The 26850-nt window shown below is 42.4% G+C and overlaps 1 protein-coding gene across 7 annotated transcripts in view; it reads left to right on the top strand.

The window, feature by feature from the left end:
- Positions 1-26850, top strand: part of SULF2 (sulfatase 2) — an 82772-nt gene that overhangs the window by 50062 nt on the left and 5860 nt on the right. For 6 of the 7 annotated variants that reach the window (XM_066199301.1, XM_066199300.1, XM_066199302.1 and 3 more), the window contains 9 exons: positions 1909-2059; positions 3999-4174; positions 8070-8198; positions 9128-9184; positions 9879-10008; positions 16915-17122; positions 22437-22680; positions 24486-24582; positions 26311-26405. In XM_066199301.1, the coding sequence (XP_066055398.1) occupies positions 1909-2059; positions 3999-4174; positions 8070-8198; positions 9128-9184; positions 9879-10008; positions 16915-17122; positions 22437-22680; positions 24486-24582; positions 26311-26405 (1287 nt within the window). Of the gene's footprint in view, positions 1-1908; positions 2060-3998; positions 4175-8069; positions 8199-9127; positions 9189-9878; positions 10009-16914; positions 17123-22436; positions 22681-24485; positions 24583-26310; positions 26406-26850 lie in introns of those variants that run through there. The other variant, XM_066199305.1, reaches the window with a different exon arrangement.

Below are 26850 nucleotides of genomic sequence, written 5' to 3'. Positions count from 1 at the left end.
TCTCTGCAGTCTTGTCTTTTTTGAAAATTACTCACAGAGCGAATGGTCAAATGCAATCTGTCTGGGGCTTCCCCTTCAGGTTAATTCTAAGAAGTTGTCTCAGCTACCTTCTAGGAATGTTAATTTTTGTATTTTTCCCGTAAGAGAGACAAATCTGTTAAGGATTAAAGGGTTACATTTGTGGTAATCAGAGAAAATGGTGGGCTTTGATTGGATTAAATAGCGGGAGGTTTCAAATCAGCCAGGAAATCACGAAGTAAGCGGAAAAGGCGTTTGCGAAGCATTTTTGATTCATCCTGGGCATCACATAGCAACAGTTTCCATAAAGGTCAGCATTTTCAAAGAAGCAATGTCATTATTTCAACCACAATAACATTCTGAAAATCAAGAGACTATTAACAATACAGAGAGAACAGGCGCCAGCCCTTTCCTCCCTGCATGAAGAAGCCTCCCCTTGCCACCTGTGCACATTTTTCAGATAGCATCTGACAGAGACTTTCAGCATAAAATGTTTTGCTCTCAGATTATTAGTTTAATATTTATATTAAATCTCATAAGATGTCATGTTCAAAGATACATTAGATAAGCAGTATTTCAATGAGAAGTTTCAACTTACATTTTTTTTAGCTTAGTAACTTACCTTGCTGCACCATTGCCTATACAAAACCAAAAGCAGGAATTTCCCAAATAGGAATTTATCAGGAAATTCTGTGTTGCTAAGAGGTAAATAAATGAGTATTTGGTATTTTTTCCTGTGTTATTGTGTCACTCTCTTGGCTTGTGCATTTGCCTAGACTGAGTATACTGCTTTGTATGAAAAAATATTTTGTATGAAAGAATTACCTAGGAAAAGTAAATTTTAATGGCTTAGACTCTGCAGGTTATGTGATTGAGCCATGATGTGAAGAAATTGTAAAACACGGTCTTCAACCAGAAGTAATAAGGATTATAGTATGTAAGAACAGTATTTCTTGCAAATGTAAGCTTTAATAATAGCTTTTAGTGAGTTGGTGATGAAGAGAGTTGACATCATGGTGGTGAAATAAATATTTTATTTAGGTTCAGCTAAACTAAAGGAGTATAATTATGCATAGAAAAGTGTTTGCTGGGACTTCCAACCATGTGAAACTGTTATAGACAATATTTTTCCTCATCACTTTAGTCATGTCCCAGGACTGAGAATTTGGCGGAACAGTGAAATTCCAGGGGGGCATTGAGACAGGTTCTTGGCATTTTGCAGGGACTTCAGGCCAAGGAGTTGGTGGCTGGAATGAGTCTTCGAAATACAGCCCTATTTCCTCATCCCACTTTTCTTCACAGGTCTTTAAAATCCATCTGTGTGACCAATTCTGCTGCTCACATGCAGTTGGATAGTAGTAGGGCAGAGTGCCTGTGCTCCTCTGGTGCATAGGTGTGAAAGTATTCAAGTAACCAGTCGTGCTGAACTCCAAAAAGCTGTTAGAAAACATGGTAGAACTTTTACAGCAAGTTCTATAGTTATTTTTAAACAGCTTGCACAAGACAGCATTTGGTGCTAATGTGGGCAGAGTGAAAACAAAGCGATTGCAGGAGTAGAAGCTCTGTAATACACGCTTCATCCTGATCATACTCGTGGAGTTAAGGGTTCTGAGGCTGTCTCTTGGCCTTGAAATGTATGCTTGTTAGTCTGAAATCCCTGGAAACATAAGGTCTGTTTAATCTTTTCATAGATTTAATTCCCCCCGAGTGGCTTTCATTTTCTCATGTTTCATAACATGAAAGTAGAAGACACTTCAAAAGTGATCTTAATATTTTCTCGTGCACCTCAGATAGTACTTCCTGTAGTGTTGATCAAATAGAAATTAAAATTCGTTACTACGACTTTTTTCTACTTGGCTAAAACATCGTGGTTTTCTCTCTGTTCCTTAGTACTCCCAGTTACAATTATGCTCCAAACCCAGACAAGCACTGGATAATGAGGTATACTGGTCCCATGAAACCCATCCACATGGAGTTCACGAACATGCTGCAGAGAAAGCGCCTTCAAACACTCATGTCTGTGGATGACTCTATGGAGATGGTAAGATTAATAGGCGCTTCTGGTTTGTTTTGTTTTTTGGCTAAACAGGTGCTTCTTTCTTGAGTTAAGCTCCACATTGTCCTTCGTACGAAGATAAGGGAGAAAGAAGGAGCAAGAGGACTGGGTCAGTTTTTTAATAGCGTGTAATCCTCTCACCTCTGATCAGTTTGTCTCTTTATTCAATGTGTAAGGTTCCTCATCTCCCGAAGACAGGTCCCCTGAGTTGGGTGGTGTGAACAAGCTGACTTGTTGCCCCAGAACCGCTACTGATAAAGGGGAAGAGAAAGGGATTGCCTGAAAAACTACCTATCACAAATCCTAAAAATGTATCCTCTGATAAAGAAAAGGTCATCCTTCAACCTGATGGAAATAACTACCTAAATGTGTGTCTGTTTTGATCCCGTAACGCTGAGCTTCTGCGAGACAAAAACAACAGCAGCAAAAAGGGATGATACAGGCGTCCTAAGTGGAATGACCCCGGGGTAAACCCATCCCAGGAGATTAAATACTGGAAGTAAATAAATACATAGATTGGTACTTTTAAAATTGTCTGCATCATGTAACAACGAGATTTCTTAATGCAAACTATGTGTCTTCAGCAAAATGTCTGGATTCACTGAAAGCTATACTGAAAAAGAATGGTTTTGCAGATTTAAAGGTGTTGCAGTTTTTCTGCTTATCTCTTGGCATTCTTATTGAAAAAAGTTAGAACATAAAATTAGAGTAGTCCTCTAAGGCAAAAATGAGATTACTTAGATAGCATTGCATAAGCTTGTTACTAATGTCTTATAATTACTGATTCAGGCAAATATGATCTCTGCTTCATGTTAATGAAGTGTTTAGATGGATCAGATAACAGCATTAGGGAAATCAGTGATTTTACTACACAATTTGGATTTTCTGTTTAGTAAAAGGATTTCACTCTGGGTGATTCACTGCAGGCAAAATCAGTTAGGTTGGTTTTTAGTTCTAATTACTAAGTTAGCCCAATCTTTTCCTATTGAATTACATGGGTTAATAATCTTTCAAATTTAAAAAGAAATAACAGCAAAAACCCTCTCACATTCAAAAAAAGCAAAACAAAAAAAGAACAATCCCCCCAAAAAAACCAACCAACCAACCAAACAAACAAAAAAAACCCAACAAAAAAACCCGAAACCAAAAAGTGAAAAAAGCCGAACCAGCAAACAAAGCAACCTGAATAAACTCCCAAACCAACACAACAGTTTTTCTCCTGTGCTGATGTTTTGCGCTAGTGTGAGTCACCACTTTGGTGGTATCCCACCACCTTCTCACCTTTCTCAAGCGCAAATTGCACATAAAAATTGATCTTTGATGCTCAAGTTGGTAAGTTCACGTAATTTCTTACGTAAATCTGTAGAAGCATTCACATTTAAATCTCCTCATAATTCTCCAGGGTGAGAGAGTATGACTGAGCGATTTTTTGTGTGGAAGATGTTTTGCAAATATTCTGCATAATGGGGAGTCCTTTGTCTGAAGGCAAGGTTGTTGAGTGCTGCCTGAATATGTGTGAGATTCAAAGGGCTGTCATTTCATTAAAACTGCTTGCTGCAAGAAAAAGGTAGAAGTGGAGAGAAAATTTCAAAATGACACCTTGAAACTTTTATCTCTGTTACTGTATGGATTTAGTACTGTGTTGACAGCTCTCATGCAAAATACTGAACCCAAACATTTTTGAAATGGCATGCTAATGTGTTTTACCTTAAAACAGAAATTTGTATTGTAGTAGCCACAACACTCAGTTAGTAAATTTAAGATGTGATTATGTATTATTTAGAGTGGTTCGTTGTGATAACTCAGTGCCATCCTTAGCTGTTGTTATTTGTATGTTACACATAGGCAGAAAGTGATACCCAGCATTCCACATGTAGAGCTGCTCAGTGGAATAAATTTCCTATTTTGTTTTGCCTTTTTTCAGATTTACAATATGTTGGCTGAAATGGGAGAACTGGAAAATACGTATCTGATATACACAGCAGACCATGGCTATCACATTGGGCAGTTTGGGCTGGTGAAAGGGAAGTCCATGCCATATGAGTTTGATATCAGAGTTCCTTTCTATGTCCGAGGACCAAATGTGGAGGCTGGGTCCTTGTAAGTTCTTTGCTTCTGTGTGTGTTGTGTCCTGAAAACTTCGTGTTCACATCTCTAGTTGTATTGACCTGGCAGGCAAGTGGAGGCACAAAGTCCTGCCCGTCCCGCTTACCTTTGGGAGAAACAAATGTCTTCTCAGAAAGCAGAACTGATAGCACAGGATGGTAAAGCAAACTCAAGGCCATTGCCCTTTTGCTTGCATGGGTGTGCCGCACAAGCCTCTGCACTTCTGCGGATACCGTTGAAAGATCACGTTGAATTTTGTCCAATCTAGGAAATGCATTCTTTTGAGGAGTGCAAATCATGCACGTAACTGTCAGTTCAAATTTAAAAAATATACTGTAGGTAATTATTGCTGAACATTAGAGTAATTTGTTTCAGTTTATAAAGACCAGTTCATACAGTATCATCCATAAAATATTCTTTTGGGCTCATTCTTTGCGAGTGCATGGTTAGAGCTGTTTGCTGGATGCACACAAGCATACAGAGTGTAACTGTTAATTAAAATGGTTGCTTTGATCAGCTAAAAAATTAAGTAAATACACTTTCTAAGCAATTATTTCAGATAGCAAATATTTGCACTTAGGTAATGATTTTGGACAGAGTGCTATAAATTGCTGCCCAATATTTGTATCAGTGTGCATGTTTTAGCATAATGAACACACGCAATCTTCCACACATGATTTTTTTATTTAGCCCAGAGGAATGGATCTAGTGTGTAATGTGACAGCAAATAGTTATTAAAAACATCTCATTCCATATGCTGTTTAAATTCACTGATTCACCTTATCTGAAGGCAGAAAAATGTTAAATTCTGTAGATTTTACACTGTTTCTGATTTATTTTCAGCAGTTCTGCATGTGAAAAAACCAATATTCTCTAAAGAGCAGGGAGGGATTCCTTACTTGGGGTTAAATATATTATGTCAGCACTGAAAGAGTGTTGTCTGCAGCAGCCCATATTTCAAATGAGCTGGAATAGCCTTCTAAAAACCTTCCCTCTTTTCCTTTGGCTGCAGCTTTGGCCTTCCTGGAGAGTCAGTGCTAACGTGGCCCAAGTGACTGAGCTGGGGCTTCTGCAACAAGCTAGAGACCAGTCACATTGTGTCTACTGTAGCTCAAGGATCTTTACACCCAGATATCCATAAAAGCTCCGAAACCTTCCCACTGAATTTTATTTTTCAAAGACTTCTGAAGATGAAAGCATGTCTCTGCTAGAATTGAAATAGCCTGACAGAGTCTTAACAGAAGAGAATCTGTCACAGTTGAGCAAATAGGAAGAACAGGATAAAACACCTTGAGAGGGAATACATCATCAGATAATAAATAGATCTTCCCTCTCAGCCTGATTTTCTTTAAATGGTAGGACTTCAGTCATGTGTTTTGTGTGAACCTTTATGTTTTTCCTGCAGAATAATTGTCATGACTCCCTTTTGATACCAGGGAAATTCTAACAGCAATCACCCTAGCAAGTCATTACTAACCTCTCATTTCTGTTGCCAGATATGGTACATCATAGCTGCTAGGAACTAAAATCAAATCAGATACATCAATTTAATTCATCACCTCTGCTTTTGTCAGTGCCCGTTTGCTTACGCTCTCCAAGAGCTAGTAATTTTTAAGTAGTAGCTCATTAAATAGTGTGACTTTAGCAGCTTTCTTCTGTCCTGTATTTTGAGCTGGAATTCTGCACTAACATTTATTGCAGCCCAGCTGGTCCTGTCGTCCCTTTGTACCTGCACGTCATAATGCAGTGATTCTATATGCTGAGTGCTATAGAATACTGTGTAGCAGTATGCTTGTTCTATTCCCCCCCCCCCCATTTTTAAGAAGTTGAGGGTCTTTTTAGATTTCTAATCCTTGTTTTTCTAAGAATTAAAGAAAAGCAATAGCACACAGCTGATAAACAGTATTCATATATGTAATATTGTGAGTAATTACACGCTCAACTTCAACACACATGGCTGAAGCAAGTGTTTAAGGTTCAACAAAGTAAACAACTGGGGTGCAGGACATGAAGGAATACTAAGTAAATTTGCTGACAATACTAAATTGGAGGGAGCTGCCAACCCTTGCAAGAGCAGAGGGGCCCTGCAGAGAGACAGTGATAAATCAGAGAGATGGGCAAGCATCAACTGTCTGCAGTTTAACAAGGACAAGCTTTGGAATCTGCACCTGCAACAGGACAACCCTGGAGAAACGGGCAGGCTGAGGGGAGAGAGGCTGGAGAGCAGCCTTGGAGAGGGACCTGGGGCTCCTGGGCCACAGAAGGCTGAGTCTGAGTCAGCAGTGCCCTGGCAGCCGGGAGGGCCAGCCGTGTCCTGGGGAGCATCCGGCCCAGCATGGCTGGCCGGGAAGGGGAGGCGATTGTCCTGCTCTGCTCTGGGGCAGCCTCACCTTGAGTGCGGGGGCCAGTTTGGGACACCACAATATTAGAAGGATATAAAGCTATCTAGAGAACGCCAAGGGAGGCTATGAAGATGCTGAAGGGTCTGGAGGGAGCCTTGTGAGGTGTGGCTGAGGTCACTTGACTTTTTCAGCTGGAGAAGAGGATACTGAGGGGGAGAGCCCATAGCAGTGTACAACTTCCTCCTGAGGGGAAACAAAATCGTAGGCACCAACACCTTCTCTCTGGTGACTAGTGACAGGGCCCGAGATGACAGCATGAAGTTCTGGTGGGGGCAGTTTGGGCTGGATATTAGGAAAATGCTCTTTCGCCGAGGATGGTCAGGCTGCCGGGGGGAAGCAGTCGTGGCGCTGAGCCTGCCGGAGCTCAAGAAGCGTTTTGGACAATGCTTTCAGGCACATGTTGGGGTTCTTGTGGCTGTCCAGACTTGTGCAGGGTCGCGAGTTGAACTCAGAGACCCTTGTAGGTTCTTTCCAACTCAGGATACTCTATGATTCTGTGAACATAAATGGAAAACACTTGTGCAAAAGCAGGCCTATAGTAAAACCAAGTTACATGATGCAAAATTTCGGGCATTCTTTTCGCTACTGAATTCTGGACTGGATGGAAATGAGTTCACCTATCAGAGCTAGATGCTTTGATATATGAACTCGTATTTAGCTGTGACAGTTCAGTAGGTTTGGGGATAGAAGCTCTCTGACTACTCGGGAGTTGATGCTAGTGTTTTATCTAAATTTAAAGTCAGTTTGAATTCAGATATACTGTTAACTGTGGTGGCCGAGGAGCACATGCCATACTCTGCGAAGTACCAGAGGATGGCTGTTTGTAAGTTTTTGCAGAATGTGCAAACTTGTGCCCTTTGAAAGACTGTTTTAGTTCCAGCTGGTATTTTCTCTCTTTTTTACTTCATAACTGTTCCCCCTGTGCTGCTTTTTTCTTCATTTCTTTCCTTTTTCTGTCTCGCACTGTAAATTAACAGTCACTTCTTTAGTTGATACTAGTGCCTAGCAATATATTTCTCACGTTCTCTTCAGAACATGCCTACTCTGACAAGATCTGAGGTGCTCATTTCTGTGCCAGATTTTGAAACAGGTAAAGCATGTGCTCCATGCCAAATCTGCTTTTTAAGAAAGTTGTCAGCATATTTGGCAGACGTTTTGATTCTGCAAGACACCCAAACAGTTTTTCCCAATGGTTTTTAGACTGTCTTTTGCGAAAATTAACTAACTTTACCTAATGAACTACTTTGCTTTCTCAAAAATGCTATGTATTATAGTTTTAAATATTTGTATTAGTTCCCTTGGGGTTATGCAACTTATCTATACATTATATGTTAATTCCCTTCATGGAAAAGAATCAGATTTTGTCCGCGTTTATTTGCAGGTGTCACGAAACAAGCCTTTTCAGGTCCTTGGACTCTGTGGAAGCTGGAGTTGCTTAGCGTTGTTGTATAGACTTTGAACTCTTTTGTCCTATGTTTTTTTTTCAGGAATCCTCACATTGTGTTAAATATTGATCTGGCACCCACAATTCTAGATATTGCTGGATTGGATATTCCGTCTGATATGGATGGTAAATCCATTCTAAAGCTGCTGGATTCTGAGAGACCAGTAAATAGGTAAGAAATGGAAATGTTTCGTGGAAACATGCATCTGCATTGTACAAGAGACTGAACAAGTATTCAGCAGCATGTAGAAAATTTAAAGGAAAAGAGAATAAAATCACCGTCTATCTGAGTACATCATTCGCTGGAACGTCTGAAGACTGCTTGGCATATCCAACTCACTTTGGTTATTTGTTTTCACTTTGGCATGTTCATATTCTGGATGTGTGGCAGACACGGCATCTGTATGTACTAAATGTAGAAGTGAGAGGGCTACACGGGCTGGTCTTTAGGTATATAAGTTATAGATGTAAATGTCTTTGTGGCATCATTTGTAGCAAAGCATTTCATATTGAATAAGTGATTGAAGGTGTTGGTTGTGTATCAAACTATAATATAAAGGCAGGCTAGCACTAAAAACTGCAGGTTTTATTTAAGACTTTCCATCAGTACTTTCACTGGAAAATGGCTGAGAGAATTAGACTTGCTAGAGAATGCTTGCAAGAGAAAATCAGAAGGAAAAGGGAAGGAGAAGTATTTGCTTTACAAGTAGCTGGGTGGAGGGAAAGGGGGAATGGTGCAGATGCTTTAGAATAGGATACTTTTGGGGTTGATGCAGGGTAAGAGCCCAAATTTCAGTCAGGAAATCCTGATTTAATTTGTGATCCTTTGTGAACAAGGAAAATCTAGTTAATCCCTTGTGCCTTAAGCATGCTTGTGTTGAAGAAATCATACTGTGTAAACCTGTTGTGGATTTTGTTCCTCTGAGAAAAATATGTGGTTTTCAGTGGAGAGACGTATGTCCCTGCTTCATAGAGCTGGATGTCCTCTTGAGCAGTTACATGGCAAGTTTCTTGTTGGACTTAGGGGTGGGAGAGAAAACTGGGGCATAACTTGGTTGCTGGTTTTGCGGAAATTGTCTTCCTCTCCTTGTTTCCTCCTAGGTTTCACTTAAAGAAAAAGATGAAGGTGTGGAGAGACTCGTTCCTAGTGGAAAGAGGGTAAGGAAAGTGTTAATCACAAAGCTCAGTCTTTTCAAATGGAAGGATGTTGAATAGCTGAGGCCAAAGCAGCACTCTGCTGCAGTCTAAAGCCGTTTAGCTGTGCCAGCAGGGACAGGCTGCAGTATGCCTAATGGCAGGGATTGTGTGGTTGGAGGGAATGGATGGCCTCAGCCTACAACCTGCATAAACGTGCTCTTGTGGTGGGGGAAGGGGAGTTTGCTTGGACTGAGAGAGGGGGAGGCATCCCATTTTGCTTTCAGCTGCTGTTCCCCACCCTCCTGCTTGTACCATGGGACTAGGAACAACCCTTCCTCTCTGCATCTTCTCCTGCTGGCCATTCCCTCTGCACCCCTGCCTTAATGCATAAGTGGGGGCATGAGGGGTTTGCAAAGTGCAGCCCTGTAGAAGGTGATGTGGTCTCTCTGTACTGGCAGTTGTCCCTGCCTGTCACTCAGGCATGTAACGCGGTGTCTTGATTTTATATGTTTTTGTACACACCCTGAGGGCAGGACATGAATAACTTGTGTGTTATTGGACAGGCTAAATGCTAGTTTCTACCGGATTATTAAGTTTTGGCTACCAGAGATGCTATGGACTTGGAAAATAACTACTCCTCTGAGTCTTTTCAGCTAACTGTATTTGTATGTTGGAGTTAATATTAACGTAAGAATATATTTTTTTTCTTTTCCAGTAAACTGCTGCATAAAAGGGAGAATGAGAAGGTAGATGCCCAAGAAGAAAACTTTCTACCCAAGTACCAGCGTGTGAAAGATCTCTGTCAGCGAGCTGAGTATCAAACAGCTTGTGAGCAGCTTGGCCAGGTAGGCATTGTTACCCCTGACTGCAAGTAAGCAGTTGTAATTGGGCTAAGCTCAACACCTTCAGTGTGTCACTGTCCTTCACCTCATCATCAATGCCAGTGTATAAATCAAATGGCTCCTTCTGTGGCCTTTGCTCAAAGCTTTATTTCAGCATTTATGAGATTGACTGTCAGTCAGGAAATTGCTGATTCAAGTGTTCTGTATTGATTCCCGACTAAGAAAACCACCTAGGCTGTTTTAGTGTTTTATTTCCCAAAGAGGATGTGGTTTGGGATTCATTAGTGATGAGAGTCTACAGTGTACGTAACAGATTGGCCTTTTTCAAATACATACAATTTGCTTTGCTTTGAATTCTCTCTTTAATTCGTTTTGTTGATGTTACTTGGAATTACATAAAGTGATGGGAAACTAAAATTCTCTTAACTCAATACATCCCTCCTCTTAACAAAAACACACTGGGAAAACACACGTACATTTATGACTGGGGGCAGGCTGTGTGTATATGGGCATAAAGTTCATTGATTGTGTGTCGTCTCCCTTGTTGCATAACTGTTATGGGCAGATATGACAATATGTTCACTTTAGATACATGTTACATAGGAGAAATTAACCGGAAAAAGAATTAGGGCAGTATCAATACATGGTCTTGACATGCACAGGAGAGGAATTTGTAAGTTTACCAGAGCAGTGCAAAGGCAAGGCATGGCTGTCTCCAGAGAATTCCCCACTCTTGGCAAGATTGACTGTTTCGTTGCTCCCTCATGCAGGTATGGGTGAGAGAACACCTTTCAAAGGACTGTAGCTGTTCTGTGGACAAAGGGGTGAAGGTAAATGGGTCCACATGCTAATGTGTGTTATCACAGTGGCGTTACCTCGTGTCCCGGCAGCCCAGAGGGCTGTCAGGATAAGTTAGTCTGTGGACTATGACTGTTCTTGCAGACAGGGTGTGAATGACTTACCAAGCTGTAGTCACTAATGTGTTAGTTAGGCTCCAGCAGTTCATTTTTTTACTGTCGAAGGCCAGACTCCAGACTTCTGGCTCTACTGGTCATGCAGTTCAGTGCACCTGTGAAATGAGTCCATTGTTCCTTAGGTGTTTGGATCCAATTTATATGTGTGAGAGTTTTCCAGATGTTCTTTTCCTCCTGTGGCTTCTGTGTCAGATTTAGTATACAGAGCAATTGTAATGTCCTGTTCTTTGTTAAAATACCAAACCTTAAGGAATGTTATATGCAGTAGTTTATTGTCGTCAGAAGTCTTGAGCTGAAATTTTAGCTGAATGGGAGCAAGCTATTGTTTTGTGAATGTGCAATGTTATTTGAGGAACTGGAGGAAAAGTTATTGTTCCTACTACAGCATTGCCCAGTATGGGGAAATACAGCTTTTTTTTTTTCCATCACTAGTTTCACTTCAAGAGAAGAAGAAAATGTCAACTCCATGGTCAAGATTACCAATAAATTCCGCAGCACATACGTGCTAATAAGAGATGCTTGTGCTGCATCCTCAGTGTCAGGAGACAGGGAGAAGAATTGTTTTGAGCAGTTCGGTCAGGCATAATAGGAGGTGATAGGATGAAATTGAGCAAAAAAAGAAATTTACCTTGGACACCAGGAAAAATTGCCAAACAATCAAGTCAGTTAAAATCTGTGAAGAGCTCTCAAGGGAGTCTCAATCCATCTCACCCCTACTCTAGAGAATATGTCCTGGTAGTCTGTCTGGACTATAGGAATACTGGGAGATGAATGTGCTTACTTGAGGGTAAATTGTGTCTAAATTTGGGTACACCCAAAAATCTCTTCAGAGTGAAGGAAGACTTAAATTCTCAAATGGCAAATGGGTGTTGTCTGTTTGCTGATGCTGTTCACAGCTCTGCACAGTAAGGAGAATGAGCCCAAGCTAGTAACATACCTCTGCCTTGGGGAGTTGATGTTATGCAGCTGCAGTGGTTATTTAGCAGATGTCTTCTGATCCTGCAGGACACTCTGTTTAACAGTACTTGGAGTGTTCAGTACAAAAGGTGAATTTTCATATCCTGATGCAAAGATAAATACCTGTCTGGGTCAGAATTAGTTGAAAGCTTGCTGAAGTCATTGGGACTCTTTCTTTTGACTTAAACAAGTTTTGGGGACCTGCTATTCCATGCACAGAGAAATCTGAGCAGTCCCGGGGAATCTGAAGTGTGAGCAGTAGACAAGAAGCACAAATGGAGAACAAAGACTCAGAAGGGGAGTGAAGGACAAGAGACAAGGACAGAGCTTATAGGAGAGGTAAATAAAGCTTTGAATATGAGACGGAGAATTTGAAATTCTGCTTTGTGAGCATGCAAGCTTGTGAATACAGGTCTATTGCAGCAAAATGATTTTTGCAAATCTCTCTCACCCTCCTTAACCTATCTCGTTTTGATAAGAGAGTACCAAGATCATGGAGATGAGGCTATTCGTGGTATCTAAAACCTTGTTTCACAGTCCACCATGTGGATTTTTTTTGGCATCACTAATATATGTAAATTCTTCTTAGAGCAATGAGAATCTGTGTGCTGCCATGTTTTCTTTTTCAGTTATTAGGGTTTGGTGTTAGTTATTTGCATCCAACAAAGGGTGATTGTAGAATCAGATGAAAGAGCAGCTCAGCATTTATATTCAAGGATTTAAAAGAGATGAGCTCTTCCCACATGAAATAAATAAATGAAAAAAAAATGTTTATCCTAGTACCTAATGGCTTGTACACAAATTTTTTCTTTTCAGTGTAGTTTGGCCTTTCATTCTAAGCTGGCTGCTGAGTGGAAGCTGACCCACTTTTCTCTGGTAGCCTGCAATAATGTGCTTTTGTGGAAGCCAATTATGATACCAGCCCTGCTCTGTAGAGTATTTCCAGCACCCCCACAGTATCATAACAACGGAAGTTGCCAATTTTGTGCACATTTGATAAACATGCAGTACCTGCAGCCGTGCTGATTGCTGTAGGGAGTCTATGCTGTACATGAAAAACCTCCCAAAATTAAGATAGAAATTTTTTTCTTTAGCAGGATCTGGCATTGTACAATAATAGTCCTAATTCATGAAGAGAAATAGTTCCCTGATTTCACATTATTTACTTTTCAAATACATTTTATTTTCAAAGCTTTATTTACGTGTAAGTCTGATAAAAAGTAGAAATTGCCTTTAAATGGCATTAAAAGTATCATTTTATATGGCAGTTTTCACAGAAGAACAATAATTATGTTTTGCTGCTCAATGGTTACCATGTCTATCTGTGAGCCAAAGTACCTCTGAGACACTCTGAAGTTATCCATATAGAGATTTAATTATTTAAGTAATTATCTCTTTAAAAATATTTTAGTTGCTTCCAGGGTTTTCCACAGGTATATACATGATCACAGAATTGCGTAATGGTTGGAAAGGAACACATGGGTGATCTCTTCCAACCTCCCTGCTCAGGCAGGGCCATTCTAGAGCACAGGGCACGGGACTGTGTTCAGATATTTCTGGAATCTCCCCAGGGGTATTCTCCACACCCTCCCTGGCCGCTTTGTTCCAGTGTTCGGTCATCTGCCCTGGAAAGAGGTTCATCCTCATATTCAAGTGGAGCTTCCCGTGCATCAGTTTCTGCCCAGAGCCTGTTGTCGTGCTGGGCAGGAGCAGAGCCGGCTCCATCCCCTGGGCCCTCCCTGCCCAGAGCACAGTCACGGCTGAGCCCCCCGAGCTGAGCCGCCCCAGCTCCCCGTGGTGGAGCCCCCTGAATTGGGCAGCCCCAGCTCCCCGTGGTGGAGCCCCCCGAGCTGAGCAGCCCCAGCTCCCCGTGGTGGAGCCCCCCGAGCTGAGCAGCCCCAGCTCCCCGTGGTGGAGCCCCCCGAGCTGAGCAGCCCCAGCTCCCCGTGGTGGAGCCCCCCGAGCTGAGCAGCCCCAGCTCCCCGTGGTGGAGCCCCCCGAGCTGAGCAGCCCCAGCTCCCCGTGGTGGAGCCCCCCGAGCTGAGCAGCCCCAGCTCCCCGTGGTGGAGCCCCCCGAGCTGAGCAGCCCCAGCTCCCCGTGGTGGAGCCCCCCGAGCTGAGCAGCCCCAGCTCCCCGCAGCCTTTCCCGGCAGGGAGGAGCTCCGGTGCCTTCACGTCCGCAGCCTCTGCTGGCCCCGCTCCGGCAGCTTCGTGTGTCTCTTGCTGTGAGGAGCCCAGAACTGGAAGCAGCACTCCAGGCGTGCCTCACTAGGCCGAGTAGAGGGGCAGGATCAGCTCGGGGAAGGGACAGTGCACTCCAGGACACCACTGGCACTCCTGGCCCCCAAGACACGCTGCTGACTCATGGACAACTTGTTGTCCACCAAGGCCCCCCAGGTCGTACTCCGCAGAGCAGATGGTATGCTGTGCACTAGAAGGCAATTTAAAAGGCCAGAATAAACAGTGTTTAAAGCTTTCTAACAGTTAAGCAGAGGTTTTCATTTTGCTGGCAATTCCTGCCCTTTTCCCCGAAGTTGGAAGGCAACCAATGGAAATGACTGCAGCTGATAGAGCCATGATATCAACCTACAGAATTTGCAGAACCTTGGACCTACAAGCCGGCCAAGGATAAGCTGTTGAATCCCAGACATATTCACACACATGCCCATATCTATTTTGGGGGAAAAAGTAAAGGCTTGCCACCTTCCTTCTCCTGCTCTCCACTCCTCTTCCCCCGCCCCCCACGTGTTCAGTGTTTGCTTCTAATGTAATTTATGTAGCTCTGCTCTGCAGGCATTCAGCAGTGGGGCCTGTTAATGCATATAATGTGCCCTTCAGCAAAGTCTTTGAGATGTTTTCACTGTAGTATACAGCTGCATCAAAAACGAAAGGATTTTTTCCAGTTCACCTGGAGGGGAAAAGTGAGCCTCAATCTCTTGACAAGAGATGAAAGAAATAGAGAAAAAATATTTTTTGGCCACACATCAGAGTACTTGCAGTAATTCTCATCATGGCATTGAACTTGCCCGCTGTTGAGACTTCATTTTTCATATATTGAAGTGTACCTAGAGCACAGAGCTCTACTGAGCAGAAAATACAGCTTGTGTATATATTTTCAAAAATAATGTTCAGATGAGATGGGAATCAACAACAAACATTTTTACATCTTTTAGTTGCAAAAGAAAGCATTGCTTATTCTAGTAAAGTAACGTCTAGTTCAAACCTCAGTCTGTATGTTCATCAATCAGTGTTAGGCATTTATAAAAGTAAGAGAGCAATTTATTCTTCAGATGTTCATTCTTTACTGCATCTAGGTAAATGTATACTGCTTTACAGATTAAGGTAGTAATGCAAAGGTCATATTGTCAGTATCTCTCCCTGATTTCCTGATTCATTGTGGTGTAAGTAAAGCTGGGTTTATCTGCATCAGAGCAAGGCTTGGGCTGTACAGGAGGCTGAGCACAGATCCAGCTCAGGAGACTTGGCATCCAAGTGTCTGAGGAAATCAATGGGCACACCATAAAATGGATCATTTTGAATGAGAGGTTCTGCCACGGTGGTAGGTAAACAGGAGCTGTAACTGGCCACTCCATTTTTGACTCCTACTGAAGTCTGATCATAAAAGCACAATGATCATGTTTTCATACTTTGCTGTCCTGCAAACACTGGAGTAAATGTCAATGGAAAATACAGGCTTTGTTGTCCCAGCCTATGCACACCTTGCTGTGCAAACTGAAGTGGCTGAGTCTGCTGTGTAGAGCTGCAGGCTGCTGTAAAATATCATCTTTCCTGGAAGATGCTGCTGGTTTTACTTCTATTCTTTTATTTGGAAAACTTTCAATATTCCAGTGAGTTTTGGAAGCACAGGCTTTTGTAGGATTTTGTAATGGGGAAGAAGGGGAACTCTTCTCAAGATTCAACAGGAAGCTGAGTGTTTCTGAGAAACCTTTTTTAAAGCAGTAGCAACTGCTACTGTAAAAGGTTTTTTATCTGTCTCTAAGCCCCTGTAACTAGTAAAGTGTTGATAAATTAAGGAGTAGGTGAAATAATTTTGTGATGTACCTGGGAAGTGGGTAGAACTTGTGTGCCAGGTTGAAGGCAGCTAAACTCCCTTGCCCTTGGTACAGCTCTGACAGCAGCACAAAGGAACTGTGAGCAATTTACTTCAGGTTTTGAGTATCAGAGTGAGTTGGAGATCAGGGACAGTATTTTCTCTAGTTTGAGTGCAAGAAGGAGGAGTTTCTCACTTCAGAGACATCCAGTGCAGCTCATCATTACAAGTCAAGCCCAAGGGTGCTGAATGGAGAAAAGCTATTGTGAGAACCACTCAGGATGGAGATAAACTTGTGCAGCGAAGGACTTCCACAGTTGATCTGACCCTTTGAAAGGTCATTGAAGAGAAACGGGCGCTTTTGTGGAGTAATCCTGGAAAAAACTCCATCCCTGGTCAAGTTCAAGGACAGGTTGGATGGAGCTCTGAACAACCTGATCCAGTGAAAGGTGTCCCTGCTCATGGCCGGGCTTGGAACAAGATGGTCTTTAAAGTCCCTTCCAACCCAGACCAGTTTATGATTCTATCTGGAGAGCTTCCATAAAGTTGGAAGGTTTTGGTCCCACTGCGCTGTGAGTTATAATAAGACTCTCAGGATTAGGATGCAGCTTGAATGTCCTTGGTGTATGCCACAGTTATGCTTCTGAAAGTTGCCACTCGACACCTTCATGTTTTTAGCCGTAGTATTGATTTTTTTAAAGAAATTTCAATTGTTCTGCCTCCAAGAGGCAAAATCAGAAACCGATGCAACGGTGTTCCAAAGAGTTGCTGTTTTGTCTAAAAATGGAAGATTACAAAAATCTGATTGGATAACAGGTGACAGATGAGCCCCGTTTTACTATAAGGAATATCTGATAAGTTGCTGGAGCTGGCCATTAGGTAGACCACAGTTGGAACAGATTTTTAATGACCAAATTTTTCTTCCAGAAATGGCAGTGTGTGGAAGATGCCAGTGGAAAACTCAAGCTGCACAAGTGCAAGGGAATGGCAAACTTGGCAGCTGCTAGCAATGGCAAAGGCCCCTCCAATATTTTGCCCAAGTATTACAATAGGAATAGCGAAGACTGCAACTGTGAAGAGAATGAATACAAGCTGAGCCCCCTCAGACAGAGAAAGAAACTCTTCTCCAGGAAAAGTAAGCAAGTCCACTGCATCTTCTTTCTCTATCTTAGAAAGCTGTTGTTTGTTAACTCACATAATTCTCTTGACTGTCACAGGCATAGAACTGTGTTAGCGTATTTCCTGTGTATCTCAACTGTGAAACAGCATGTCTCATACCAAGCAAGCAGATTTGATAATATCTGTCTGTAGGAAGAATGTTTAGTTCTAGGAAATGTGGTGCCCATGCTGAAAAGGCAAATGGCACACAGTTACACAGGCCCTGGAACATGAACAGTGTTCTACAACAAGTACTTCAGCTTTCAGTCGCTCCTGCAATGCTTGGAGCTATTACTTCAGTAATTTATTTTTAATAAGGATGTGTGTACCTCATTACAGAAGCTGCTTACTTCTAACATCCTTTTCTTCTGCTCAGTCAGCAGAGACAAGGCTGACTTTTAATCAGAGATAACAGCCAAAAGGGATGACTGTTTCTGGTTTCCTTGGCACAGATTAGTGCTTTTTCAGGAAGCCCATTTTAAAAAATGATTCTGTTAAACCTTAGTCAGACTAATATCTATATTTGAATTGTATAGTGTAATTACAGATTAGAGGTAAATGGCAAGACAGAATTATTAGTCACTTGTAATGTTTCTTTCATCTCACTCCACAAATACAGAGCCTTAATTATTTATCAGATTAGTCTTTCTATATAATGGCACAAACTTGAAACACGGGGTTTAAATTTATTTTTCTCCCATTATATTTGTCTTGCAAGCTGATTAGTAGTTACTAAGCAAATTCTTAGTTGAAAAGGAAATTACTGGTTCCACCAACTATACTTGACGTTTAATATGTGACACAGCTGATAATCTGTAAAGAACACTAGAATTTGTACTTATTTAACTCCTTTTTTTTAAGTCACAGGAGGAGTTAAGGCATGAGGAGTCAACAGCAGTAGATGGAAGGTTCTTAATGAGGATAGGACAACAATTTAAGTGAGGGCAACAGAATGCTATCTGATAATACTTAACACTTCCTTAAGTACTTCCCATTGTTGCTTTCTGAACTTCAACTGATTTTCACATCATCCAAAGGAGGTGGTTAAGTGTTAGTTTATGTATGTAGGAAGTTGAGGTAAAAAAGTGAAACTTGCTCCCTCTCACAGAGGGATCCGAATGGTGCTTTTTCCCTGTGTTCTGCTCAGAAGAAACAGAGTTTGCACTATACCCTTCAGCTCATTAGCCTCACTGAACCTTAAGGCTTAAACTTCAGCAACGTAAAATAGGATCTTGATGATCACATTGCCATTGCTTGTGTCTAAAGTAAAGAACTTGCCTCCACAGATGGTTTGTTTTTCCCTCTTCCCATGTCCAGAGTGTGCTGTACAGGGAAGAGGTTAGCTTGGACCAGCTGACGGGGACCTCTTCATTTGGTGTTGGCTATTCTTCTACATGCACTTATCTAGTAAATCACACACCAAATGCAAGTGAGCCCAAAGCACTACGAGTCAAGGTAACAGACCAGGGTTTTTCCCAGCAGTTTACGTGGAAAGCTGTCTCACTGGACTGTGGCTAGTTAAGAGTAATATCCAGTAACCTGGATACTCATGATGTGTATTTGGGGTTTTATGACCTGTTCTGTGAGACTTGGGATAAAGTGTCGTCTGTGCTGGGTTGCATAATTGTTAGGGCACCGTTGGGTTCTGCCACTCAGAATTTGATGAGTGCATGAGATTACATTGCAGCCCTGCTTGAATGCCAGTAAATGCTATTCATTAGTTTGAACCACTGCCAAACAGAAACCAGAAGTTTCTAACTGGACTGAGGGTCACGGCCACGTTAATGCACTAGTTCCAAGCAGTAGCAGAGTTTTGAAGGAAGTGCCATGGTCACTCTTATCTGTCGTGCACAACAGAGATAGAGTTGCAAAAGGTCATTTTGTTGGATTCCAATCTACAGTCATTTGCAGAAAAGCAGGATGGATGCCCTGCATCTAGGGTGCATCAGGCACGCTGTAAACCCTAATAGGGTTTAAGGATTGGTCTTTCAGAAAGATTGAAACCAGTTACATACAGTGAGAACAGATGGTCTAAAACACCAGACTAAATTGCTGGTACAGGGGCTGGAGCACCAGACGTTTTGATAAAAGAATTGCTTCTAGTGTAGGCATGGTCTAGAATGCATTTTCAGGGGCACCGGTGCATTTAGCAGGCAACGGTGTTTGCTGAATTGAGTAAGGTGTGTTTCACAACAGGGCCGTGTCATGTAAGTGCTGTTTGGACAACGTAAAATTGCATAACTTGACTGCAAAGCACTTAAGTGCCAGAAACCCATAAACATTAATATTTGGTGTGTCTGGGTTTAGGTGTCTGGAATATTTGCATTTTTGTCCTTTCTAATTCTTTAGTATGCTCTTATTTTTATAAGAAAGATCAAATGGAGCTTTGCAGTAAGTAGAAAGTTTAAAGTGAATAATGAGCTTTCAAAATCTTTGGCTGTGTTGTGGCCTATTATGTTTTTGTTGCTGTGGATTTGATCTCTTCTTCCTGTGATGAATGAGCGTAAGTGATTAAAGAAATTCTCAAGCTGCATGTAGGAAATTGATGATAGGCCACACTGAATAGTAAAGAAACAGAAGTGTGTACAAAGAGGCTACTGCATTTTTATTCAGATTTCCCTGACGTTCATTTTGCTTTTGAGGTGGTCTCAGTGCTGGATCAAAATGACATTTTTAATAACATTCTTTGTTACTAAAAAAAAAAAGTCCGTTACTTTACAGATCATGCATTTGAAGTATGATTTTTTAATGGCAGTTGTGAGAATGGGATACAAGAAAGTACCCCTAAACTTTGTCCATATTTCTAGACACTAGAGATATTTTTTAAAAATGTCTTTAAAGTGCCCAGTTTTACTTTGTGTTATCAAAAAAAAAAAAAAAGGCTCTTTTGTCTACCAAATGCAAAATACATAGACATTAGCGGAAAAACTTGGTTCCTTTCAGGTTCCAGTGAAGACAAACTGACAAAATGCTGGTCGAATGGTGCAACACCAGCTGGATGAGTGGGACTCTGAAAGCAGTTGGCTTTCTTGGCTCAAATTCCTCTGAACTCCATTTTGTTTTGTCCCTTCGCGACTCAGTTTTGAGGCCGCAGCGTCTTAGCAATACCACGAGACAGCTGGTTTCTGTAGTAGTTGAGGAAGAGGCATCAGACTGAGAGAGCTTACCAAAGACACACTTCAGTAACCTGAGGAAGGGAGCGTAGATGTTTTTGGCCAAATATTTAACAGTCCTGGATTGACTGTTTGTAGGCTGTGTACGGAGGTAAATAGATTGGAGAGCAAAACCTGGGGGAGAATTGACTAATAAGTAATTAAACATTAGTATTTATGCCTGCAATGCACTTAGCAGATGGGAGCACATCGTACAAATGAATATTGATCTCATTAAATATTTTAACCACCTCAGAGTTTGATACTAATCACAGCACTGAGTCAGCACTGTGGGCAGCATGTTAGGATAAAGCAATACAAGCAGTCCTGTATGAGCTGCCTCATCCACACCAGTTAGTTGGTGCTGAGGCTGTGTCTGTTTGGCTGCAGAGAGAGGAGTAACCTGGCTCCTGGCTGTTCAGGGCCCTGCAGCTGATGGTTCCCTGGGGCTATCTGCTGAGGTCCAGCGTGCTGGATTGGCATATTAGACTTGCGAGGAAGATTAATTGTTAGCTGGCTGAACTGAACAAGATAAAATGAAGGAATGATTAAAGAAATGGGAGTTTATGCTTTGAATCTCATTGCTGGGTGAAGCTTTTTAGAACTTCCTCCTGCCTTGGAAAAGATGGAGTTTCCTTCTCATTTATTCAAACATTTCCTGAATGGGTGCCTGAAATAGGGCTGGTCTTTTGTGGCTTTTTTAATCCCTTCAGCAGGGACCCACCTGGCTTAATATCAGCAGTAAACTTTGAATGACACATGGAAAAGTGCAAAGCCAGATAATCCAGCTGGTATTCTGCTTTCTGTGTGTGGCACTGACAAAAATATCATGCTTGGCCCAGTTTCAGGTGGGAGGAGATGTTTATTCTGCTTCCTACAGCCTGCAGAATGGCTTTTGAGACTGTGCAGTCTCTCTGAAATGAATGTAAGGCTTATTGAAAAAAATCATTCTGCATTAATGCCAGAGCGTGGCAGTTAGGGTAGTTTTTTGTCAGTTTTGGTTGTTCGACCTCCGGTTCCATATTTTCTTTTCCCCCTGCGTATTTCACTGGGGAGACTATCTCATTGAGGAGGCTGGCCTTCCTGTGGAGTTTGGGATTGCAAGATGGATTTGCCTTCTCATTTGGCACATTAGTTGGATTTTCCCTTTATCAGATTGCAGACGGAGGTCCCGTCTCATGAGGTGTGCTGTCTGTTTCAGCCTCTTTAAATGAGAAGGGACCAAAGGATCCAAGGGACTCAGTTGTTTCTAGTAATGTCCGCGGTAACTCCAAGCCTCCTATACAGAGTAAAGCCTCAGACGCCCCTCGGGCAGGGAGCACAGGAGAGTCTGTGGTACCTGGGTTGTGCTTCTTTCTCAAGGAGTGAGATGATGGTCCTAGTGAGTGACTCTCAGCAGTCGCTGGCGGGGAGCAGGAAATAGGGTCAGAGATGGACCCCATCATACTGCGGGGGAGTTTAAATGTAGATACAGATTTCATGACTGGGTTCTCTTTGAGCCATTCCAGAGCACATAGAAGAGGAGTTCTGGGGATTCGGGCTGGAACAGAGAACTTTGGAAAATAGTGATAGGGAAAAAGATCAATTGCAAGTAAAAGTTCAGCTGTTAATCCCTTCCAAGAAATCAAGGATCTAGCCTTGAAGAATGAACATATAACTGGGAAAAGGCTCAGGCTGAGCACTGGGAATACTGGGACAACTTCAAGGTGTTGCAGGAATCCTAGCAGGGAAGGGCTGTATGGTGAGCAGCAGAAAAAAACACAGAATTGGTCCCTGAGGCTGACTGTCACAGTTAGTGCTTGAGGTGTGACTGCCATCTGGTGATCGTGGAGGAAGAGCAGGCATCCATTTGAACGAGCGATCTGTTCTCTCTGGTGCTGGACTAGAGCATTTTCTTTCCCCTTTGCCTGTCTTGTGTGCCTGCCTTGTCCCTGCCCTCTCGTGCCCTGAGGTGTCCATCCACCCACCCGTCCGTGCCAAAGTCGAGGAGCGGCAGCTCCCAGGACAACTGCAACAAGCACTGTCATCCAGCTAATTCCAAACAGCACAGTATGGCCTGGGCTTTTTCCTTCCAAGAACCACAAAGAGGAGCAAATTGTAACAGGCTGTTTCTGCCCCTCGTTCACTTTTTCCATGCAGAGTTCAAACCAAGCTATGTCCGGAATCGCTCTATCCGTTCTGTGTCTGTTGAGCTGGATGGAGCTGCCTATAACCTGGCTTTAGAGGATGGACGCCAGCCCACCCTACCAAGGAACATCACCAAGCAGCACAAGGGGCAGAGGGCTGTTTTCCACGAGGAGGAAGATAGAGACGTGGGGGAGTACAGTGGCACTGGCAGCATTGCAGAGTACACAGCCCCTAATCTGATCAAAGTGACCAACAGGTAAGTGGACACGGTAGATTTTGAAAAGCTTTTGCTCCTTAACTGACTCCTTTACATAAAAGGGTGGGTTGAAGTGTGCTAAGCATGTTGTGTCCCCTTTGGATACACAGTCTAGCGTCACTAAAATTCTTTTTCCCATGTGTACAATAGTCTTCAGTTTTGTTTTAGTTTGGTCAGGGCCGAGGGGCATGAAGCTCCTGTGTCTTCTGCGTTGGGTGGAGACAGTAACCCCTCACCAGGGCATGTGTTTCCAGCGAGGACAAGCAAAACTGTTGGCAACAGGGGTGTTAAACCTGCATGAAACCGGGAGAGGCCTTACCCCTGGAAATCAGTGTGCAGTGGGTGACCTGGCCTGGCTGGAGACCAAAGGCCCTGCCTGGAGCATGAACTGGTTTTGTGTCACTGGTTGCTTTGTACAGTTTTCTGTAACCAGTGCTAGGAGAGGAGAATCTATATTATGAATGAAGTTGGATGGACCAGGAGCGCTGGGATATGGAACATACTGAGAGAGAGGGAAGGCAATTGTCTGACCACTCTAACAGCTAAAAATAATTTCCTCAGTGGTGAATCTAGGGACTGATGGTATCTCTTCAGCTGTATTTGAATTTATTTAGTCACCATTTCCACTTGTGAAGGATCAGAAAATCCACCAATCGTTATTGATTATGTGCAATAAATTGTTTAATGACTAGCTCATGTAAACATGCAGGAGCCAGATAGCTGCTGTTGACATCTGTGTTATCCATTTGACTTCTGTTCACAGAAGTGAATTAGAAACTCACCAGTATGGGGAAACGGAGGCATCAGAGAATTGTGCCCTCCTTCCCTAGCTCTCATCAATGTTCAGGACCTGTAAATCACCATTTGTTTTTTCTTCTGGAACAAACTGAAATGGCTTTTGCTGCCATAGTGGGTGTATCCCAGATTTGTACAAGAAACTGTCAGGAAGGTTGTAGATTATTCATGAGCTGACCCGACTAGAAAAGAAGGCCATGGGACAACATCCATGAGGTGGTTTAAAGAAAATAAAGGACTATTGCAAATATTTAGCTTTAATTCCAACAAGCATTTAGAAATGACTGCATGGTATTCAACCCCTAATAAACTTTCCAGGTAGATCTGTCAAGTGGTGATTTTTTGCTTTCTTCTTTATTAAATAATTTTAAAAACTGGATTTCACTAGAAGTTAGTGAAACATAAAGGTTTTATATTGTCAAAGGGTGTTTTGCTTTCAGAGTGAAGGATTTACCCTTGAAAGGTTTTATCACTTTTGTAGAAAACAGCAAATCTTCTTTGCTTCTGGTTTGTTGGTTTGAGTTTCTTCTCTTTTCTTTATGGTGTAGTAATACATCTTACAAGGAAGTGCTTTATCCCTGCTGCTACCCTGCATCACTTTCTTATGCATCGGGAGATTGCTTCTGAGGAATGCTTTCAATGCTTGCTAGTTAGTAATGATTAGTTAAGCAGAAAGTCTAATGAATGAGCAAGAATTCTGTGTAGTACCATTTACATGGAGAAGTGAAACAGTCAAGAGGTTCTGCTTGATAGAAATATTCTCATTTAATTTTTCCACTTAAAAAATTTCCATGGGAACTGAAACCCAGACTTCTTTCCTGGCTCAGAGCACACTTGTATTTTCTTGAATGAACATTGTTTTTGAATTCTGCATGTCATTTCCAGTCCATGGTCTCGTTTGTCCTGGAGCTGTGTTATTAGGAGCAGCTGTTTGCATTGCTCTCTGTGTGTGTGTGTGTGTGTGTGTGTGTATCCACTGCAATAAACACTGTTTGCTTTGCCATGCCAAGGTGCTCCATCCTGGAGAACGATACCGTTCAGTGTGACACAGATCTGTACAGGTCACTGCAAGCTTGGAAGGACCATAAGCTTCATATTGACCATGAGGTCAGTGATGTTTTTAGTGTTGTATTTTGTGGGCTGATAGGATCATGCTGACTGCTGTGTGTCTGTCTGCCTCTGGGTGTCTTTGTCCCTCCCTGGAACCTTTTGAACCTGCTGGCTGATTTCAGAATAGACATTTCAGAATTAATTAAATTGTTACATAGGTTTGTGAAGACAAGATGCTGAGTGGAGGAGAGAACTGCAGCTGCAGGCACAGCTGACAAATGTCATATGCCTTACAAGACAAAGAAGACTTAAAGTTGTCCCTATCCTGGGAAAAACTAATCTGGGTCTTTTTAACATCTTTGTAGCCCTGTTCCCCGGTGGGGAACCTCTCAAGACACCGTTCTTCTGTATCAAATATATAAGCCAAATGAAAAGTGAGCTTCATTAGTTTTGATGCTTCTAGAATTAATTTCTTTCACTTGCTACTGCTTTGCTTAACCTTGCACTTTGGAATTGAAATTTTTTCATAGGATTGTGTATATGGAGAACCTGGAGGTAATTTTTCCTATGAAATTTACCAGTAAAAGTTTATCTGACGTTTTTGTCACTAATATTCAATAATAAGAACTCAAAGTCTTCATGCGTGTTGTATATGAAAGAGGGTCTAAGGACCGGGTAAGGATGAAAGAAATGCCAAAGAGAAGCATGAAGGATGGACGTCCTGTAATTTCTTACCAAATTACATAAATTCACAGTAAAGTTCTATGTAAGAACTTCTTGCCCCCCTTTAATTGTGGAGATTGATACACAAGGCAGATACTGAAAAACTGACTACTCGGCTAAGATTAAAAAAGGGCGATTTCTGTATCCCCATGGTCCTGTAATTGTTTTTTCTTCAGAAAATGTAGCCAATATGGAGCGTGAAAGGAAATGAGAACCCACTTCTGTCCAGTTGTGTTCCTGATTTAGGGTCACAGGGCTGGATTCTTTTTCCATTCTCCTTGAACACTCTGTTCTGTCTCTGCTTCAACAGTCACAAGCTTCTGCTACACCCACGGTCACTGGTGGCTAATGGTAGTTCTGTAGAGGCTGCTGTTCACTACATTACTTTGACTTTTCTGCTGTGTAGAGGAGCGAGGAAGAGGCCTGCAAATACCCGAGTGGAAATGGGCCACGCCGTGTGTAAGCCAGACTGAGCCAAAGCAGGGGTTTCATTCGGAGAAAAGAAAGGCAGTTAAAGTTAAACCCCGTGGGTGGCACACCGTGCTGGTCGCTCCCATGCGTCCAGACACTGCCCAAGCCTGCTGTGCTAAGTGATGGAACCTTGCTGCTTTGCTTTTTCAGAACCTCTGAGGAAGGGATTTCAGATCAGCCCTGCTCCATCCCCTTCCCAGAGTCAGAACACGCTCAGTTTTAAGGACTTTGTTTTCCTTTGGGCAGCCCTTCTCCCCTTGCAAGTGTGCTGTAGAGCACAAGAGGCAACATCACAGCGGATGCAGGAGTGTCTGTGTACCTGCAACTGTGCGTCCCCCCCATTCCTGCAGCACCGCATTCTGCTTTCACGGTCAAGGATCAGAGCAGGCAAACTGAACCAGCTTCCTCCTGCTGGAGTTTCCTTCTCGAGAGCTAGGTAATTTGAAAATGCTTGTTAGTGGTGAGAGCTGCAGAAGGTAGTGAAGAGGAAGCTTTTGGTGACAGTAGAATGAGTTTGAGAGGGTTAGAATAGGACTAAATCATGCTGGTTTTTCTACAACCTCTATCTTTGTGCCTTTTTTCTTTTTTTAGATTGAAACGTTGCAAAATAAAATAAAAAATCTGAGGGAGGTGAGAGGCCATCTGAAGAAGAAGCGACCTGAAGAGTGTGATTGTAACAAGCTAAGGTATCTTTTTGTGTACTTCTAAATAATTATTTATAGTGTGCCAACTGTAACTGATTTATGTCCTCACAGGAGAGATCAGAATCTGGTTTGTTCGGTGGCTGCCTGCCCACTGTACTCCTGTGCACACATTCGGGGGAAGTTGGGCTGCTGCACAAGTACAAGGCCCACCGCCTGCCAGGCAGGAGTTTAACTGGGCCATCGAGCTCTTGCTCAGCAAAGAAACACAACAGAGAATCTTCCAAAATCAGAAGGTAACCCAAACAGAATGTGCCCCTGAGAAAAACGGTTCAGAAGGAGATCCAGGAGCACCTTCTCCTGCTCCTGATGACACAGCCAGCTCTGAGGCTGCTGAGAACCAGGTATCACTTAGAGCACTGCAGCCACAGTGGCAGAATGTTATGAGTGTCACCAGAAAAAAGAAAGCGGTATCTGAATGGAGTCAAAA

Source organism: Chamaea fasciata, unplaced genomic scaffold, assembly GCF_029207755.1.
Source record: "Chamaea fasciata isolate MVZ Bird 193981 ecotype frontalis unplaced genomic scaffold, bChaFas1.0.hap1 SCAF_17, whole genome shotgun sequence".
NCBI classification, from domain to species: Eukaryota; Metazoa; Chordata; class Aves; order Passeriformes; family Sylviidae; genus Chamaea; species Chamaea fasciata.
This window is presented reverse-complemented; position numbering and strand designations above follow the sequence as displayed.